Raw genomic sequence first — 20,267 nt, forward strand, 5'->3', positions numbered from 1 at the left:
GGTTCCTGTTTGTGCACTTTACACGCTTCATGTTAGCAGGTAGTGAAGAAAAGGCAAAAAAAATCCTCAGAGCAGAATTTAAACTCAGGTCTTTTTCCCTCCTAATTAAATTCAGGAACTTGAAGATAGCAGATGTGGAGATGGCTTGCTAAGTCTCCTTGTAGTCCTCATTAAAACAGGCGGGCTTCAACCTAACACTAGGTTAGGATAGGAAGCAGCATTTACCTTTTTATTAACTTTTAGCAGTCAAATTTTTTTTCTTGTAGGTGAGTCTATTAAATCATTTTCTTTAACTTAGTAACTTTTTCTTCCCTGTAGCTTGCTTATTTCTGGAGGTAGATATTCTCTAAGAGCTGACTTATAGTTGAAATAAATCTATGGGAATGTAATTGAAGAAGTTAATCCCAAGACATTGTAACTTACTTTTTTACACCCAGGGAGCCCAATATTTGGTAGATATGGACAAAAATACTAAATTGCTTCAAAATCTATTTAAGTATCAACTTCTGGGCAAAAAAAAAATAAATTGTTATCAATCTATAAGAACTGCGGCTCACAAGATCAGCTTTTATAGTCAGAAGGCACAAGTCCACAAAAACGTATAGCTAGCTTTTTCTCTGGTTTGGAGAGTTGATTGGGATGCTTCTAAAATATTACCATCTTGGCTCAAAATGCCTCTTAAAATACCAGCATTTCAGGAGGAACAGACAAAATGTTAAGGCTAGGGTTTCATTTCTCCAAGGAAAATCTACGACTTCACAACTTGCACAGTAGCTGAAAAATTAAGAGGGAGAAATCAAACAGAATATTTCATTTTCATATGGTTTTATGTTTCTTTTAAAACACACTAGCAGTATGCAGCATTGATGATTTGGTATATTTCCAGTATTCTTGATGTATCACAAGTTTAAATGACCATTCCTCAAAGAAGCTGATAACGAAGCCCATCCTCAGTGCTGCAAGAGCATGCTGCTGTTCAATAAAAGGTTTTTGGTGATTGTTTGGGTTTTTTTTAAAGTCACTGCTAAGGAGGAACATGACAGAGGAGGTCGTCTGTCTGGAATGTATTGTCTTGGTTTCATGTCTGCACTTGACAGAGGATCAAAGAGCTCCTCACAGAGCTACCATCTCTATGGAGCCATGCAGCTTTTGTAAAACAGGAACTCAAGCAGCTGATCTATTTGAGTAGGTGGCTAGAAGATAATAAATTCAAGCTCATGCAGAGTTCATGTGAGAAGTGGGAAATTGTTGGCAAGCTCCAGTCTAATTGATCTGGCAATAGGGAAGGTAGAGCAGAACTACAGTGCCTGTGTTATACTGAGACTAGCCTTCTGCAGAAAATGCATACGGCAGGAGGCAGAACTATCTTTTTTATGGTACTGTTGTACCAGTGATGTGATATAAAGGGAATAAGTGATGAAGGTCAGTCAGGTCCATAGATTTTACCACCATGTACCTTGAAGAGTGAATAATACCCATTTGCACACAGTGTCATTCTGACATTTTACCTTTCAAAAAGCGTATGAAAAATAATCTCATTATGCAGATCTCTTGCACATTGTCCATATTGTAAAGCATGTCTAGATCTGCAAAGTATCATTTCCAGTGTATGATCTGACCTGTAGGAATGAATAACATTATAGCTTTTCTTTCACAGTTAATTAAATCTTGTAGTTAGGCTGCTATCTTTATTCTTAATTTACCTCTTTCTCTATATTTATCTCTAATTGTTCTGTTAATGTCATGTAAAAAATTGTTTCAGACATGTACATTTACATCTTTGAGATAAATATGTGTCTACATATATCTCAGGTATTGAAAGACTAAAGATTTTCTGATATATCTACTGGAAAGATACAATACTTAAAGCATTAATTTTTCAACAGATTTTGTTTTCCCCTGTTGGGTGATGCTCTGCCTCATGATTTAATGATACAGTAATTTAAAGAGACAAGCAATGGACAGACTTTCAGAATCATTTTGTCTAGTGTTGTTCACATGCTCATAAAATTTATCACATTTCTTAGCTCTGTGAACCTGGAAATTTTGTACGTTATTGTCTTCATGTTGATTGAGTACCTTCTATTCTCTAGACTTTCTGTCTATCAGAATTCTTTATTGCCATTGTATATTTTTTCAGTTGCATTTTGATACTTTAAAAAAAACTGTCTAGGAAACAAATGGAGTTCATTCCAGTTCCTTTGATATATTAATGCAGGAATTTGTGAGGATCTTGTGACTGATATTTGTCAAACAACCATTTATGCATTTTATCTTCGTATCTCTGCATGACTCATGGAGCAATAATGTCCAATTTACAGATGGAAAGCTGAGATGCAGGTTAAATTACAGGGCTTGCTTACAGTCATACAGGAAACCTGTGGCTGAAATTGCATGCTAAATGTGCTTTAACCCCAGCTTTGTATGCTGAGCATGTCATCATATGGTATGGAATATTCCTTGGATTGGTTGGGGTCAGCTGTCCCGGCTGTGTCCCTCCACAGCTTCTTGTGCACCCCCAGCCGATTCACTGGTGGGGTGGGGTGAGGAGCACCTCACCTTGCTGCTCTTGATTCTGTGTAACCACTGCTCAGCTGTAAGAAAAATATCCCTGTATTATCAACACTGTTCCCAGCACCAATCCAAAACACAGCCCCGTACTAGCTACTGTGAAGAAAATGAACTCTACCCCAGCCGAAACCAGCACATTGTCCAAGTTTCAGACCGTGTTCCATGTATTGCCCCTTCACGTATCAGTCAGACCAGAGCTTTATGTTCTTCTCATTGATACAATATTCTTCTGAACTTTGGAAAAGAAAAACTACTAGCATTTTCCCACTAAGACTGCTGATGGATCTAAATTGCTTTTGCTGATGTGCTTGGTTCCGATCTGCAGTGTTATTGTTTCTTATATGAATTTACAGAAGCTGGTCATTTCAGAGAAAAAGTTCTTGATGGACTTCAACATTTCTGGAGAGTTGACCAGAGAGAGCTATCAGTACAAGCTGTGGTTCTCCTGATACAGATTTTCAAAATAGGGTTGTGAAATGTAGATGGTGTTTTTAGACTGTTCCTTTCTCTTTCCAGTTTTTAGTAAGTATGAGTGCAGTAGTGTTTTTCTCTTAACTATTTTGAAAGATAGGAATCTTCTTATTTTGCATTTATTTTTTCTCTCTGCTTTTGATACCCAGGAGAACATGTAACTTCGAGGTTTAAAAATGAAGTGGAGCGGATGGGTTTTGATATGAACAATGCCTGGAGGATTTCCAACATTAATGAGAAGTACAAGTAAGTTATGTGGGCTGCTGATTTATAGCCAAGTGGCATCTCAAAACACTAATTTTGTTATAGCAGATTACTGGAACTTTTTCCAAGTTCTACAGATCCTAATAAGGGACAATTGGAATTATGATTTTTTTGTTGTTTTATAGAAAAAAGGTGCATTTAAATAATTATTTAATATTTTGTTAGCTGCTACAATTTTTATAGGTTTAGAAACACCAGATTTTGATGTGCTTGCCGGAGGACGACTTAGAGAATAAGCATTCTAATGGAGGAAAGGGAAGCCTTAAGTGAGCAGAGAGCAGAGTTTGATTGAACTTCGAAAAAACATTTTTTATTGTGTCTTATTCTCTAAGTTACGACGAAGACTTATATTAAAAAAAAAAGTTGGTTTGGAAGAGTTAAGCTTGTAGATCCTGAGAATAAGAGAAAAGACTTTCGGTGGTCCTGAAAGCATAGACAAGTATTCTCTGGCTGCTGGAGCGGAGAAAGGTGGTCCTCCATTCATGGTTGGTAGGACAGAGTGTACTGACTGATCCCTAATCCAATTCAGAGCAAAACCAGCAGTAACATTTTGATGAAACATGTTTCATTGCTCTGTCTTTGCAGGATAATGACTTGCAGCTGTTAGTTGGTCTCACTGCAAGAAGAATATCTGTCTTGGTCCCTAAAAATCTAGGGAAGAAAAAAATAGCTATTCCTTACATATTTAATAATGAAAAAGGCAAAAAAAAACTTTCTATGTCATATGGAAGCAGAGTGACATAAACTACTCCTTTCCTTCTTGGGGCCAGCACTTGAGAAAAGAGCATTTTTTCAAGATTATTGATACATGTTCCTGAATAGAATGGTCTTTGACATGTCTTCATGTCTGTCCTTCTTGTGCAGTAAATGCATCTCTTTAAGGGGATGGACTGGGGATGAACTAGTTTGATTCAGCAATATATTGCAGTCACTACTGACTGCTTGCACTGTTCTCGTTGGCAGTCATGGCTTCATTAGTTAAATTGTGGAGTAGGAGGTGCATCTAGTAGAAGAAAGTTCCAGTTAGCCAGTCAAACATAAGCCAGCGCACTCGGATTCCTGCCTTCGGCAAGGGTTGATTAACCAGAGTACTTTTTCCACACTTACACAAGTTTTCTGTCTTGAATCTAGTAGCCCAGGGTGACTCTGCTTCTGTATTCTGTCACCCAGAAATCGAGTGGCTAATTCTTTAGGATGGGGAGACGTGGGACTTCTTCTCTGTGGTCCAGTTTATTTCAGCAGCTGCAGTTAAAAATCGCTTGCATGTGAATTTCCCAGGAAAACACTAGCTCGAATCTTCTAATTCTGAAATGCATTTATGCTCCTCAATGTTTTGTATATGCGAAGGAGGAGTTTATTAACATGCAATGAAACAGGAATTAACAAAATGGCAGTTTGCTGAGATGAATAGCTGTCAGGTTGCTTATGCTGATTATTTGTGTGTGTTGTCTGGGAGGTGTGTAACTGCTTTGTATTGCTTATTTTCAATCTTTTGCACCACTTTTCTCACAGGCTCTGTGGTAGTTACCCCCAGGAAATCATAGTTCCTGCCTGGATCACGGATAAAGAGCTAGAGAGTGTGGCAAGCTTTCGGTCCTGGAAGCGTATCCCTGCTGTTGTGTACAGGTGAGGCTCTTGCAGGTGGAACAGCTTTCCCCAGCCTGTAAATGAGGTGTTCTAGCAAATAAAAGCTGAAATAAGTTGTAACTGGGAATCTTGGCTTGTAATGAAAGGTGTTCAGGCTCCTCTGGGCCCCAGATGTCCCCTCTCTGAGCCCGACGGACTTTAGCAGAAGTGTTAAAGGTATTTAAAAAAATATTTTTATAATTTATTCAAAGTGAAGAGAGGTCTGGCTTTGCATCTTGCTGTGTTTTTGCATGTATAACATGATGTGGAGGGATGCTGTGAAGGCCCAGGACCTGCTAGGGTAGCGTTGGAGAACTAGGCTGGGAAGAGGCAACAAAACCTGGCACAGTCCCCTCTGTGCTGCCTGGTGGAGTGGTACCCAGCCAAGCTGATCTATCCTGGGACTATCTCTGGGGTGAGTTCCTGCTGTTCCACTCCAGAAGGATCCCAGAAGCGGTGTAGTGAACAGGACCTTGGAACAAAACACAAACCCACAATCCACCCTATTTAGGTATCAAACAAGGATGACGGGGGACTCTTCACATGAGAAAACGTTCAGACCTTTATTTAACTGACAGCAAAGTATGACTTATTAAGCCTGATAGCTTGGGGTCTTTGTCTCCACATTTGCTACCTATCTATGTATTGGTTTATACCTATTTGAAACTCCAAGAATATGTAAGACAGCAGCATATTTTGGCCCTTGTCAAGCCATAAATGAGGTAAGGCAGACTTAGTACACATTCACTCTGAGTGGGAATAATGGTTTGTATCTTTTAATTCCAAACACATCTTGTAAGAGCACGCAGCATTTGCATCTCCTGCAAGTCATTCCTAGGGCAGTCACCTCAGTTAATATTGATTTTAATTTTTTAATATGGAATTGAAAAAAATGTAACATGAAGACATCAACATGGCTGACGAAATGATAAATGGCATCTTGGCTAGGTATTCCTTTGGTTTTTCTCTAATTCTTATCTAGCTAATACTCAGACTGCAGTATAAACGAGGACCAATACCAAAATTATTTAAGGGAGGTATAAAACCCAAATTACAAAAGAATGTACATGTTAGCTGTATCTACATATTTTAGATAGTTTTAATCAGACAGTCTCTTCCTTAGATTGAGTCCAGCAATTCTTCATAACAAAATTGCTTTTCTGAGATGCTGTTTTTTGGCAGCTGCTTTAGTAAGAAATATATTTCAGCATCTGTCTTTTTTTCAAATATTCTGGAACCTGTCATTTAATACTGTGGCCACTTTCCTGGTGTAGTTATCCTCCCATACATATTTAAAATATCTTTTAAAAACTCAGATGACAAAGGGATTAAAAAGATAATGAATACTGATAATTCCGTTAAGACTGACTAGCCACCCGTTCCTTCTAAACAGACAGAAAGGAAAAGCTGTTCTTTGAGTGGCAAGCTAAATTTAGAGAACAGTAACTGACAAATTCATATGCCTTGGGTCACAGGAGCAAGTGTACAAGAGTTAGAGTGGGCCACAAAACATTATTTACCTAGCTTAAGAGTTCTTGTTCTATGAAAGGAGAACAAATTAGCTTGTGGCAACAGACCTTATCTTTAAATCCTCCTATCTTTTCTCCTTTTTCTTCCAAATAATAAAGGGGTTAGCATAGTCTCTTTCTCAATGTTAAGGAATTGCTCCATCCTCTTTTCAGCTCTGAGGGGGGAAAAATGCTTTCCAGCATCTGCTAATTTTTTAAGACTTAAGGTATTTTATTATTATGGTAGTATATATACGTATGTATTTTTTAATATGTATAAAAGAGAATAATGTAATTTTATATGCTTTTCAACTTTGAACACTGCATTTCAGGCCACTTTGTGCCTTTTATGCAGGTGTCACATAATTGGGGGACATGTCACCTGCAAGCACACTTAACACAGGGAAGCATCCCTCCTTCTTTCATCACTATACAGGAGAAAGAAGTCACTTTCTTTGCATTCTTGGGTACAGCTTGCATTCTGGGGCATTTGTGGGAGAGTGATTTAAATGTTCCAGAGACCTCATAGACTAAAATTGTTTAATCCCTGGCATTCAGTTTTCTGCAGTTCTGATGAGACTACGTATGCTAAATTACCACATAGTTTTTCATTTGTAATCTTAAAATCAGTGGGGAAAAAGTTTTTCTCTTTTTTGATTTCTTTTTTTTCCTTATCTTGACATTTAGTAATAGATTTTTTCAAGACATCCTGTTCATCATTCTGCGCTCTAATAGAACTCGCATCAGCTAGTGGTTGATGATCCGTATGATTGGAAATCCATGGATAGTTTTCTCTCTATATATGTTGCCATAAAAATAGCCTTTTTCTTACTTTTGGAGGAGTAAGGGACAACAGCTCATTCAGCATTTTTTATCTGTTGAAGGTGATTTTGGGACTATTAGTTTCATTATTGATCACATTTAAAAAATCTGCTCTTTTTGCTTTACCACAGGGGAAAAAAAGGAATAATGATTTTTTTAAAATTCGTCCAATAACTTGTCTCAGATACTGAACACTGGGACAGAGAGAGACCAGAGGCACAGACACTTGGCAACACAAAACTCATTGTCTGCTCTTGTGAAGCATTCAAGAGCTATGACAGTATGCAGAGGCTGAAAAGCTGAACGGGCTGAGTTCAGAGGCAACCTTCAGAAATACTCAGTTGAGATTGGGCTGTCGGGAGCGTTGCTTCTAGTTTATGATCAGATTTCTAGAAAGATCTCACACCCATTTTCTGCAGTTTTTCTCTGCGTTTATAGTTTTTAAAAATCTAGGCACATATTTATGTAGCTAAATCTGGCCTGTAACCTGGTTTTTGTAGTTTACCTGTTTTGGTCCCGGAAAAATCAATGTTAGGGAGAAGCCTTTTTGGATTTTGTGGAAAGCAGATAGAGAGGATTTCATGCATTGTGTAAACAGTGTCCTAAACTCATGAGAACCTACCTGGAAATTAGCTGTGTTGCAGGTGATTACCCATGCAGGCAGCATTTCTGCCAGCACAGGAAGCAAAGGTAAACAGAAAATGGCCATGTACCATACATGCTGAATTATATTTGTGAATTGCAGCAATGTATTTTTTCAGTTGCAAGTACTAGTAGTTAAGTAATGCTATGGAGGGAGCTATTCAAACCTTCATTAGTCCTCCCTGTCTTTGTACTTACAAGGGCTTGGTGGATTTATTGTTGTACTCAAAAGGTTGCTTGAACACAAGGAAGATTAAGCATGTGCAGAGGTGTACCATACATCATAGTTAGACAATGCTTTGTAAAGGGCTTTGTAGTTATCTAATGGTGATTTACTATTTAGTTTCTGTAGGGAGGCTGCATGTTGCTTTGTCTCTAGAGGGTTAGGAAATTTGCAGTGGAGGGTTTGCTTTAATTTTTTTAATATTTTTTGGTTACTGAGATCTAAGTGACACCATCTTATCCCCAGCTCTATCTCTAGGGACCTTGGAATCACACTTAAAGTATTTGCTATTTTTTGTTCCCATAGCCTGGTTGGAATGAGTGTGATTCCTCAGACCTCCAACATTACCGTAAATAGAATTGTTTGCTGATTTCTGCTAGTACATCTGAACATTGCATATTTATGTAGGCTTAGGAGTGTTAGGACTTCACAGCTATCAATGAACTCAACTTTTGGCCTAATCTTTATTGTAGTATAAATGGGAGGCAAGAACCTGGAGATTAAAATATAACTGTTTATGAACCTATGAAAATGATTCCACAGGCAGGTAGTAATGAAATCTTGGAGAATATATGGAAAAATAAATGAGCTTATCTGAGTGTTCAAAATAGATTTCTTACATGTATAATAATGTTTTATTTTCTTTTCTTATGTGTGCAAGCGTAGTGGGGAACTAAGTGGCCTTTCAGTGATTGGCACGTATTTTTTGCTGAACTAATTTGATATCAATAGAGGTGTTTCTAGAAGGCTATTCATTTCAGCAGAAATATATTTTCCTTGCCATGCAGGCGGTTGGCACCTGGTGTAAGCGCTAAGGCATTCGGATTGCTTTTCCTTTGGTTCAGTTAACGCAGGCTGTCAGTTGCTTCCTCTCAGTGAAGGAATTTTATATGAAACAATTACAAAAAAGCTATGAAAAATCCTTAAAATACTGTATCACAACACGTTTTGTAACTAAGTTTTTGCAACAAGGAGCCTTAACCCGATGTAAGTGTTGCTTTTGCATGAGTAGCATGAGGCAGCCGCTGCCGCCTGCGGCTGTGCCCTGCAGTGACACTGCAGAGGTGGTGCTGCTCAGCACCTGATGGGGGCTTGACAGCTCTGACAACAAATTCTAAACCAGCTTGTTACTCCGCCATAAATATTTATTAGTGGTAAAAGGAAAAAAGTTAAAGATTTATAGGTTTGGGTGGGCTTTCTTCCTGCTCAGGGCTGTGCAAGTTGACTGTTAAATTTGCATAAAGATTCAGCTAACCCTCACCATTCTGTGCAGTTGCCTCATTAGAGGGAATTAACTCTTGGTTGACATGAAGCTGAGACAGCCAGTTTGTTTGCAGGAAGACTCTAAAATCTTTTGCTGTGTTGTAACATATAGGAACTGTAACTGGCACATGCATGCTTTGTAAATACGGGGTTCTGGTGGGACTCCTGAGCAAGAACAGCGTTGCCTAGAGGCACCTTTGCTTAAAGGGATGTTTATCTGCAGGCCATTTCAATAGAGAACAGCAGTGTGGGGATAAGCGGTAAGATATTTCAGAAGGGACATGAGGCAGGGAGTAAACATTTCTAGGTGTCCCATTCCTCAGTGTTGTTGACTTGCTGTGTCGCCTGCTTTGGCCACTCCACCTGCAGCATTTTGTACCAGCAGCTGGGCTTTCTTTCCTGCCGTGGCTGAGGCCCTCTGAATTCAGGGTACTGCTAGGGAAGGTCAAGGCGAACATTGTTAATGCCAGATGTAAACACTTCAGTGAAGGGGAAATTACATTTCTGTGGTAGCAGTGGGATGTGCCAGCATGGAGGCAATAAGTGAAATTACAGTGATAATATGTTTCAGTACTCTTTTTTTTGTAATAGATTATAGGGGAGAGTTTTAAAATCTTTTTCAGAGTATGTTTGCAATGGTTGGATACGTTTTAATTATTTCAAATCTGTCCTTTATGTGTAGTACAAGAAGCTAGGTCAAATTTAAGAAAATAACTACTAACTCTTCAGACACTTAAAAAAAAATCTGATTATTTTTTTTAATGTCACTCCCCAGAAGAAGATAGCTACGTTCAAGTTGGGTCATTCGTCAGTTATCTCCCTGACATATATTTTTTTAATTGATAAACTTATCTCTGTACTCCATTTGCCAGTCCTCTGAAGTTTCATCTGTATATAGGGTGCTTGCAATTTATATTGCATTTTAGAAGAAAAATATAATGAACAGTATTTCCTTTTTCAGTGCTACTTAGGTGTCTGTAGCAAAATCTACTTGCTTGTGGACTTTGTTATTTACTAGCCTGGCACCACACTGGTGTTTAGATGTAAGAGCTACTGTTGTTCTTCAACTCCTTGGTGCTCTTCTGCTAGACATGACAGGTGTTTGAGAGGCAGCAGATGAAACACTACCCAAAGAGGGTCAGGAAGAGGATGGAGAAGACCCACAAATACAGGAGAAGCTGAAAAGGGGATGGCAGAGCCACTCCTTTCCAACAGATGCTAATACCAAACTTCAGAATGAGTAAAACTGCAGATGTTTAGCGTCCTGAGATGCGAAAGGCTCTCCTCCTTTCAGCTAGTGAAACAATACCTAAAATACACTGGCTTCTAGGTATGGTTCTACAGTGTTCAAGGACTGCCTCCTGTGATTCACGGGTGATGCCTAGAAATGGATACCATCGATCTATAAGAGTAAGGTTTTGGGTTACCATTAGACATGATACAAAAGGCGTGCCAAATTCTGCCAGTATTTCCTACCAAAATTGTAACATTTTTCAGATTTAATTATTGGTATGTTTTGATTTAAATAATCTCATCAAAAAGTGAATCTGTGGTTTTACTCCTGTCTTCTGGCTTTAAAATTAGCATGAATTAAATTGAACCTTCTAATTTACTCTGGTATTACAGCAGTAGACCTGACTATCCAGCAGGTGTTGAATACCTTTTTAGTGCCTCATCAGCTGTTCCAGAATGCTCCCCAGCTTTCACTGGCCAACAGACAACAATATTGAGCAAGAAAATGCTTTTTTTTTTTCTCCTCTTAGTGACCTCAGCTTTGACTTTCACCTTTCAGTGACTGTGTGGTCACAGTCAGCATTTTGAAGGGAAGCACGTGGAATACATTGCCACTGAATCACAGGTTGAGGATAACTGCTGAATGATAGAGAGATCCCTGACAGGAATTAAACTACTGGAATGCACCATTTAATTTGTCATGCCCTCTGTGTTTTTAGTCCTGATTCTTCAAGTTATGCACCACTGTTCTTTTTATTCTTTTCTTTTTCAGGCACCAGAGCAATGGAGCAGTTATTTCCCGCTGTGGACAGCCCGAGGTCAGTTGGTGGGGCTGGAGGAATGCAGATGATGAACACCTTGTCCAGTCTGTAGCCAAAGCCTGTGCCTCAGATTCGAGGTCCAACAGTAACAAATTAATGAATGGGAATTGTTCCAGAGATTTCTCCAATGGAGGGGACCTCTCTGATGTGGAATTTGGTAAGTTTGTCACTGTTCCTTTTCTGTAAAGGGCAGAGCTTTATATAAAAGCTTCATCTCTTATATGTATTGTAACAGATTCAATCCTTTGTATTTAATCAGGCATTCTCCAGTTTCTGTACATGCAATGCATATGCATTGTGGCACTTGAGTGAATCATTGTAAACAGTGTCAGAAGCATCCTTTTAGTTACTCATCAGTTGCATATCCTCTTCCCCAGATTCCTCAATCTCTAATGCTTCAGGAGCAGAGAGTTTGGCAATACAGCCTCAGAAGCTTTTGATCTTAGACGCACGATCTTACGCAGCCGCTGTGGCGAACAGAGCCAAAGGTGGAGGCTGTGAGTGCCCAGGTAAGCAGTGTTTCTTCTCAGCTTCCTATTAAGTTAATCAAAAGGATTTGCTCAAATATAATTACACTGATATTCTTCAGTACTGCATATTTAACAGACTGCGTGGATGCAAGTACTATTCATCTATATGAAAGTTCTGGATCATTGCAGCTGTCACACAGCCCTTCAAAAGGACAGGTTTAGCTGTTAATTAAGTCTGTTTCTCAGAGCATAAAACCAGCTGGTAACAGTGTTCAGTAAATGTTGAACTGTGTGGAATATGCTGATTAGTTTTCCCCTGCTGAGTCAAATATATAAACTAGAAAGAGACAAAGGTGTCCAGTGTGCTAATGTCTAAAAAAAACCTGAACAAACTTGTAAAAATCCACTAACTATAGAGGCTAATAATATTCTAGAATGGTTGTGCAGAATACAACTCTTCAGCAATTTTTCTAAAGCTGAAACATTTTTTGGCATCTATATCATAACCCAAAGCAACTGAAATCCTGATTCATCTTGCGTGTATAATACATTTGCAATTATCCCTTTTTGTGTTCTTTGGCACTTGTAGATTGTTGGTATTCTAAACAAGATACTATTTTATGGTCACTACTGGATATGAATGGAACCTGTTAAAATTCCATGGGTGGAGAGTCTAGGAAAAAATACCAGAGAGAAAAACTATAGATAAGATAACAAAAGTTATTTTGACCATATAGTCTTGTTTTGGTCTTTACTGCAATAGCTGCACTTTGATATGTAGGCACCATTTTCCCTTTAACACCTCAAAACTGCTAAACTCCTCATCAGAGAGCAAAATTTCAAAACAGGAAAGCAGAGTATACAGGAAGTTTAATTTTCTTCCTATATATTGCTTCTTGAATTCTTCGTAAAAAATTTCCAAACAGCTTGTCACCTTCATAAATTTGACCTGCGTTAAGTGCTTCCTTTTTGCTGACAAGTTTTCTCCAGGTATTGCCAAGTTTGCATCATTCTCTCTGTATAAAAATACCTCATTTATGTTGTGCGCTATTTTATATATAACATAATTCAGTAAAAAGACAAAAAAATGCTTAAGTTGTCTGATACTGTCAGTCGCTTCTGTCCAGTCACTTACACAGTCCATCACTAACACAATGTTCTGGTTTGGGCCAGAATTTGTTGGGCTTTTAAACAGTTAAGAAATCAAATTATATAAAACACGCAGTAGTCTCTTAAAAGAGCATTTTCTTCTGCAAGCACTCAGAATCCCATTCTGAATCCTGATTAATTTTTTTTCTTTTGTAGAAAAGGTTATTTTAGCTATCGTCACCATTTTTTGTGCTGAGAGAAGCATCAGGACAGAAGAAAACTAAATCTAGGAAAGACTATCGAATGAGTATCTTTCTGCATCTTCTTGGGTGCTCCCTTTGACTAGTGGATCCCGTCTGTACGGATACTGATTCCCTGATAGAGCAGAGTTGCTTGAGTATGTCCCATAGCAACATCTGAAGGCTCAGTGATTCTGTCTATCTTCTGTTTTCCTGAGCTTTGAGTATTTCTCACATGTGTGATTCTTGTTCCTATAAGAGGAAAACTCAGAATAAAGCTGTGAATGAAGTAACCTTTCAGCCTTTTTGAGTGGTTAGGAAAAGGAATAGATAACTTATATAAAAATATACATTAGTTTACCAAATTTAAGAACATCCGTAAATTGTTAAACATTGTTTATGCTTTGCAGTCTCTTACAATGTTTCTCAGGCTTTTTAACAACATTCTATAACCTCAAGCACAGCAATATCACTATGGCCATAGGTTTGTACTCTGCTTTTTGTAATGTGAAGTGAAACACTGAAAATAAATACACAAACACTTTGCTAACTCTTTCCTGTTTTGCTATGCTGTGTTGTAATGTCTGGAGTACCTACTGAACTCTTAAGTACTGGTTTCTTCTTACAGAATATTCGTAAACAGATTATTTCATCTGTGCACAGCAACAGTGGTTTGTTTTTATGAAAAAGCTTCTTTTAGAAATTAAACTTAGAGTAGTTTTTAGTTTCTTTGCTCTTTCTTGGTATTTCCCTGCAGAATATTATCCAAACTGTGAAGTAGTGTTCATGGGGATGGCAAACATTCATTCTATCCGGAAGAGCTTTCAGTCGCTGCGTTTGCTCTGCACACAAATGCCAGACCCAGGAAAGTAAGTGGGTGTTTGGTGTGTTTTGCCTTTGTTTACATGTTTCTGCAATTGCGTTCTTTTGCTGCTGATTTGTAAACTCGAATTCAGTGTTTTTTTTCCCTTGGTGACTTTCCTGTGTAATAATACTAAGCTATATCTTTTTCATTTCCATGGAATTTGAGCTAAAGGAAGTCATTGGTTTATTATTGAAGTGAATGTAGAAAATGAGATCTGAGATTATAAATGTAGCCTTGAGTATTGATACTAGAATGTTACTACTTTCAGGTGGGCTTCTAAGCGCTAGCACTTAGGCTTACCTGCTGTTCCTGGTTCTTTAATCTTTACAGCTTGGCTCTCCTTCAGAAAATTCTAGTGGTGTTCCATGTACTTCACACATTTATAGTGTCATTTCAGGAGACCTATTTCATAGCCCTCCAATGCTGTGGGATAACTAGCTTCTAGTGGCCCATTATCTCAGGAGCTTCTGAGGTTGGGTCTTCACTGGGACACTGCAGTTGCACCAGTCCTGTTTCCCCTACCACTTCCCTGTTTTGAATTTGCTGCTAAGAGTCTTTCATGGTTTCAAAGTAGATCCAGAATGGCCACCCTTACTAAACTGGATACGTAGATCTTCATAGGGTAGAGATACTTAAGATACCTACAGCACACCTTGTAAAGCCTGGGAATAGTTGAGATATGGGAGATTTCAAAGGCATCTCAGGTTCCATCCTTTCACTGAAGCACAGAGTTGTCAGGAGTGTATGGCAGAGTCCCAAGGTACTTTTGGTACTTAAGTCCTTCAGTACTGGCACTGCTGGGTAATCTGAATCCTCAGCTCAGAGGAAGGGAGACAGCAGACACTGCTGAAAGTAATGATTACCTGGTAGTGCTTACATTGTCCATTGCTGGTGATGTGTTATGCTCTTGTCTGGGAAAATGTTATTTAAGCTTCTTGCAAGTCTTATGCAAAGCACATACCAGAGACTGGCTGTTCCTCAAGTGGACTGCATGGCTTTGTTTCTTACAAGTCTGGGAAAGTGTTAACGAGATGGAAATGAAAAATACTCAACAATGACGTTCACAGCTTATTAAAATAGGAGCTTTGACTTGATAAATTCAAAGATCCAAACCTGAAAGTATTTTAAAAGAGCAAAAACTGTCTTCCCTTGTTTTCCTCTAGTTGGTTATCAGCTCTGGAAAGTACCAAATGGCTGCAGCACTTATCTGTGCTTCTGAAATCTGCGCTACTCGTAGTTCATGCCGTGGACCGAGACCAGCGACCAGTCTTGGTGCACTGCTCAGATGGCTGGGACCGAACCCCCCAGATAGTGGCGCTGGCCAAACTGCTGCTAGATCCGTATTACAGGACCACAGAGGTTTGTAAACCATCTGTTAGTGCATGAGGTAGTTACTGAGTTTGGGTCCTCCTCTGAGGAAGACTGTCTATAAATTATTTCAGTTTTTTCCACCAGAAGAGACACTAAAGCTAGCAGGAGTTTACCAACAGTAGTCTGCAGATAGTTACATATAGGTGTAAATATAGTCTGTAATTCAAGAGCAGATTATATTTCCCCCCTTTGCTGTAACTGCACAGTCACAGCCTATGCCTCCCCATATTGAGCTTAGGAATATGTAGTACAAAGTGCTACATATTGCAGTTTCTATTACACCATTGCAGTTTCTCAGCCAACTATTGCTACAAAGCCTTTCTCTTTTCTAGATTTCCCAACTGCATGTTTTTCCAGTTTCACATTTTCTTTGCCCTCTGTCATTTAGTTCTCTTGGGTTTTCAGCCTTATTTCCCCCCCCCCCCCATCACTTTTCAGCATTGTGTGATTTGTGATGGCTGGATTCCATCTGCCAGCCCACATGCAAGATGCCTTTGTTGTCTAGAACAGAAGCATATGTCTGAACACTGTACTATAAACTGCTGCTTAAAGCCTTGGACACATGAGGACTAGAAGTTTAAACTGCCTTTTGGATGAAATTGTGGAAACTTCTCGGGTCCTTTTTCACATGGGTTCTAAAAGTCCATCCATCAGGTCAAAATATACTGCTCTGTCCTTGGCACAGAACCTCCTCTTGGTCCCTCCTAAGGGTGCTGTCATTCCTGTTCAAAGTGCAGAGTTCTTCTGTACACATCCTTTGCCTTCTTTCTTGTCACCACTGCATCGGAGGAAACCACAAACTGTAGCTGTCTATGCAAGGATCAGAAATGTTTAGGAAAATGAGTCTTCAGCATCATCGCACTTCAAGCTTTTCAGCTATCGGCTATTTTTTTTGCTCTAATTACAGCCATTGACTTAATAAGCATGCTCTACAATTTTTCTTTCCACTAAGAATCAAAACCTTCCTAACCTGTGATGACTTTTAGGTCCTGTAAGATGAGGCGTTGCATTCAGGTGCTCAGCTAGGCACTATTTTGAAATGTTCTTTGCCCTTTTCGTTTGCATGGGAAATCATGCAAGTCAACCTTTAATCAGCCTTTTGACTGTGCTACATTTGGTGTACACACAGGCAAGCACTCTCTCTGAGCGTGGATGTCCTGTTGCAGATGAATTGTTTTCTTTTATGAGAGACAGATCTGCCCATCATTTTCAAGGGAGAGCTTTAAAATTTCCTGTCCTATGTTGGTTACCATGATCCAGATAGTTTTGATCAAGATAAAGTTCCTATTTGCCCCTGTCTGGCCAAGATAGGTCTCATATCAGGATCTTCCCTGCCAGTCACTGAGGACTTAACCTGCCTTATTCCCTTTCCTGTTCATGTAGGTTTGGGAATTCATATCTGTCCTAATTTCATTGTGCAGCACTTCAGAACACAGAGGCACTAGGTAAAGCAGTAGAGATAAGTAACGAGGCCAGTGCTGAAGGGGAATAGGAGTGAGTGAGGACACAGTAATAAAGTGATTCCCACGAGTCTCAGACTGTCTTAGAAAATTGAACCAAAGCAAAATAGGAACTTTTCATCTGTGCTTTCATTTCTGCAGGGTTTCCAGGTGCTAGTGGAGACGGAGTGGCTGGATTTTGGCCACAAGTTTGCAGATCGCTGTGGCCATGGTGAGAATTCGGATGACCTAAATGAGCGCTGCCCAGTGTTTTTACAGTGGCTGGACTGCGTCCATCAGCTCCAGAGGCAGTTCCCTTGCTCTTTCGAGTTTAACGAAGCATTCCTTGTGAGTTGTGGCTTGAAAGATTGCTGTTTTATAGACTGCTTCTAAACCAGTACCCAGTACTAACATACTATAGAGCCCCAAGGGGCTTCTGATTTTCTTATCTATCTGTGATATGCTGCAGCCTGATAAAGGTAACAGGAAAGCTGCCCAAATACAGTAGACAAAAGTACTTGTATACTTTACGGGACCTGAGGTCTGTTCACTCTTAAAACAGAAGCAGGACCCTGAAGGACTTCTTTTAGACTTTAAAGAAATAAATAAATGATACAAATTTATTAGTTTCATCTAAGAGGTGCTGAAATAACTCCAGTATAATACATCCAAAAAGCATGAAAAAAATCATAGTTACTGGCAATATAAATTTCCCCTACTTTGATCTTGTTTTGACTTGAAGATTCCTTCTCTGAAAACAACCCGCCCCTTACCTTTCCATTCATTTTTGCTGTTTCTTTGCTGAAAATGTGTAGGATATATGAGAGCTGTGTTTATTTTCTTTTGAAGTGGGTAGCTCTCCTATTAGAAATTTGCCTAGGATGGTCACAATCAGTCCTCAAGGCCAGAAAGCAGGTCTCTGGGAAAGTGGTAGTCACTGACTGCAGGACTAGTAATCTGAAGAATAAAAGTTTTTATGAAGTATCTGATCCACCAAGAGATTTAAAGCACATTCCTGTGATTGCGTTGACTTGAATTACTGCTTGCCATATAACTGAGTATATGTAGGGTGCTAGCTTAGCTCAGTTGTGAAATGAGATACGTAAGGTTATAACTAACTTCACAGCACGCTGCAAATCTTCAGGAGCTTATGTGTGAACATACACTTAGTATTCTGGCCTTTTTAGAGCAAACCTTTTAATTTATTAGAGTATTGCAATACTTGTCTTCATTTAAACATCTGAATAATCCCATGGAAGTCATTTATATGCTTAAAGTTAAGTTCATATTAAGCTATTTTGTCAGACTGGGACCACAGCATGGAGTGAATAATGATCAGAATTTCTGTGCTGCATTAATGTTTTGTAAAAGAGGTATCATGATTCTCCGCTTTGTGTATCCCATAGGGCTGTGAGTTTGAGTCAGCAAGACTTTTATATTTGGTTATGAACAAATATTTTGTCTTCATATTTTATATTTTTTCCTGAATTTTTTAGTTATGATTTTAAAAGATCCACTATGCTTGAATTCTTTTGCAATTAGTTTATAAAGAGGTATGCAAAAAATGCTAGGTGTATTTGTATATCAGTCTTTAGGAAGGGGTGTATTGCCCTGTGAAGGAAGGATTTGTGGCTTAAGCCTGAATGTTGATTCTCACATTAAGCTGATACCTTCTGCCATATGATAATATTTGTATTGGTCTGTGCAGGTCAAATTGGTGCAGCACACCTACTCTTGCCTCTTTGGTACATTCCTGTGCAACAATGCGAAAGAGAGAGGAGAAAAACACACTCAGGAACGGACCTGTTCTGTCTGGTCTTTGCTGCGGGCAGCAAACAAAGCCTTCAAAAACCTGCTCTACTCCTCCCAGTCTGAATCTGTATGTATTCTCTGTTCCTCACCATGCAGGGAGAGTCCCTTTAGGGGCTCCCAGGTACAATGTTCTCAAAAGTGTGTACCTTAAGAAAATACCTAAGCTTGTAGCAGTGGGACATCATAAGGGCTTAACTGTCATCATGAATACAGTGTAGAGATAAGCATTTCCAGAAAAGTGTGGTCAGCTCTCCTCATCGATGTTTACTTTTGAACAGTCTGTTCAGTCTGATGTTTGCTGATGTTTGAGGAATGTCAAATGCAACCTTGGAAATTTCTCTATGCTGGAAATGGCATTTTCTGTACCTAAATATTTTGGTTTATTTTTGTAACAGAAAACACTTTAGTGTTTGACAAATAGACCTTTCTAGAGAACTCAGCTATGTTAGAGGAGTGTCATAAAATTGCATACAAACCTAGACACTGTGTCTAGATTCATCTTAAATCTAAACAGAAAAAGTAACTCAGATTATTTAGTCTATCTTTGTTTCTCTTAATACTTTCACATTTTCAGTTTGGCTCTTCCATAGTAATAGCTCACTGAAGCTTTTGGGAAGGGACTTACAGTTACCTTTTTGTGTATTTGATAAAAGGGCCTGTAAGGCACTTAAGAAGGCAGTATGATGGGCATGTGAACAAACAGTCACTCATCAAATGTCATGATGATTAGGACAGCAAAGACTTTTATAAATATTTAAACCCTTTTTGTTTATAAAAGTATCAGATACCATAAATGTAACTAAGGACTATGCAATGTTTTTTGCGTATGATAGGTGTAGCTTTTAATTGTTCCTTAGAGTAAAATTAAAACCTGGCTTAGTAGGAAAGAGTTTATACCTACCTTTGTTATAAAAAGATTAATTTTATATTCACATCAGCCCTCTGTGGCTGTCTGTCTCCCCTGGACATCGGACGTGCAGCCTGCACTCAGACTGTGTGCAAATCCCATTTGTCATTGCGACAGGCAACATCAGAGAGAGCCCTTCAAGACTTCTCAACCTGACTTTGTCATCATAAGGGTGGATGTGATAGCTGAAAGCATGAGACATTGCAGATAAACACGGCTTGTGAGGACTTTTAAAAGCTATGAATGCATCTAAGTTTTCCCTGAAAATACCAGCAGCTTTGCCCAGGAGGAGCTTAGAGAGCGCTCTTAAAGCGGGCAGTGTGGCCAAGTAGCCATTCTGTCCTTGGGCTGCCCTTATATGCTATGTCCTGCAGTATAGATGCAGTCTTAGTGACCTGGCCTCTGTTCTCAGTTAATACTACACTGTAGTGTACTGAGCTAATTGAGATAATTGTCTATATGTGGGAGTTTTAGTAATTTCCTGTCTTGTATTCATCTTTTTGTGCTTTTACTTCAGTGTTTAAAGGTACCTCAGTGATGTAGCCACATCTGTTACAAAACCATAGTCGTTTAAGACCAGCATCCATCGAACCAAGCTACCCCACAGCCCTCCCTCTGCTCAGTGGCAGGG

At 39.0% G+C, this 20,267-nt stretch overlaps 1 protein-coding gene across 9 annotated transcripts in view; it reads left to right on the forward strand.

Moving 5' to 3' along the window:
- Window positions 1–20,267, forward strand: part of MTMR3 (myotubularin related protein 3) — an 83,216-nt gene that overhangs the window by 50,325 nt on the left and 12,624 nt on the right. For all 9 annotated transcript variants that reach the window (XM_069795384.1, XM_069795385.1, XM_069795386.1 and 6 more), the window contains 8 exons: window positions 3,192–3,288; window positions 4,819–4,932; window positions 11,396–11,601; window positions 11,822–11,953; window positions 14,000–14,111; window positions 15,271–15,466; window positions 17,080–17,265; window positions 18,626–18,796. In XM_069795384.1, coding sequence (XP_069651485.1) covers window positions 3,192–3,288; window positions 4,819–4,932; window positions 11,396–11,601; window positions 11,822–11,953; window positions 14,000–14,111; window positions 15,271–15,466; window positions 17,080–17,265; window positions 18,626–18,796 — 1,214 coding nt within the window. The remainder of the gene's footprint in view (window positions 1–3,191; window positions 3,289–4,818; window positions 4,933–11,395; window positions 11,602–11,821; window positions 11,954–13,999; window positions 14,112–15,270; window positions 15,467–17,079; window positions 17,266–18,625; window positions 18,797–20,267) is intronic.

Source organism: Haliaeetus albicilla, chromosome 10 (assembly GCF_947461875.1).
Source record: "Haliaeetus albicilla chromosome 10, bHalAlb1.1, whole genome shotgun sequence".
NCBI lineage: Eukaryota > Metazoa > Chordata > Aves > Accipitriformes > Accipitridae > Haliaeetus > Haliaeetus albicilla.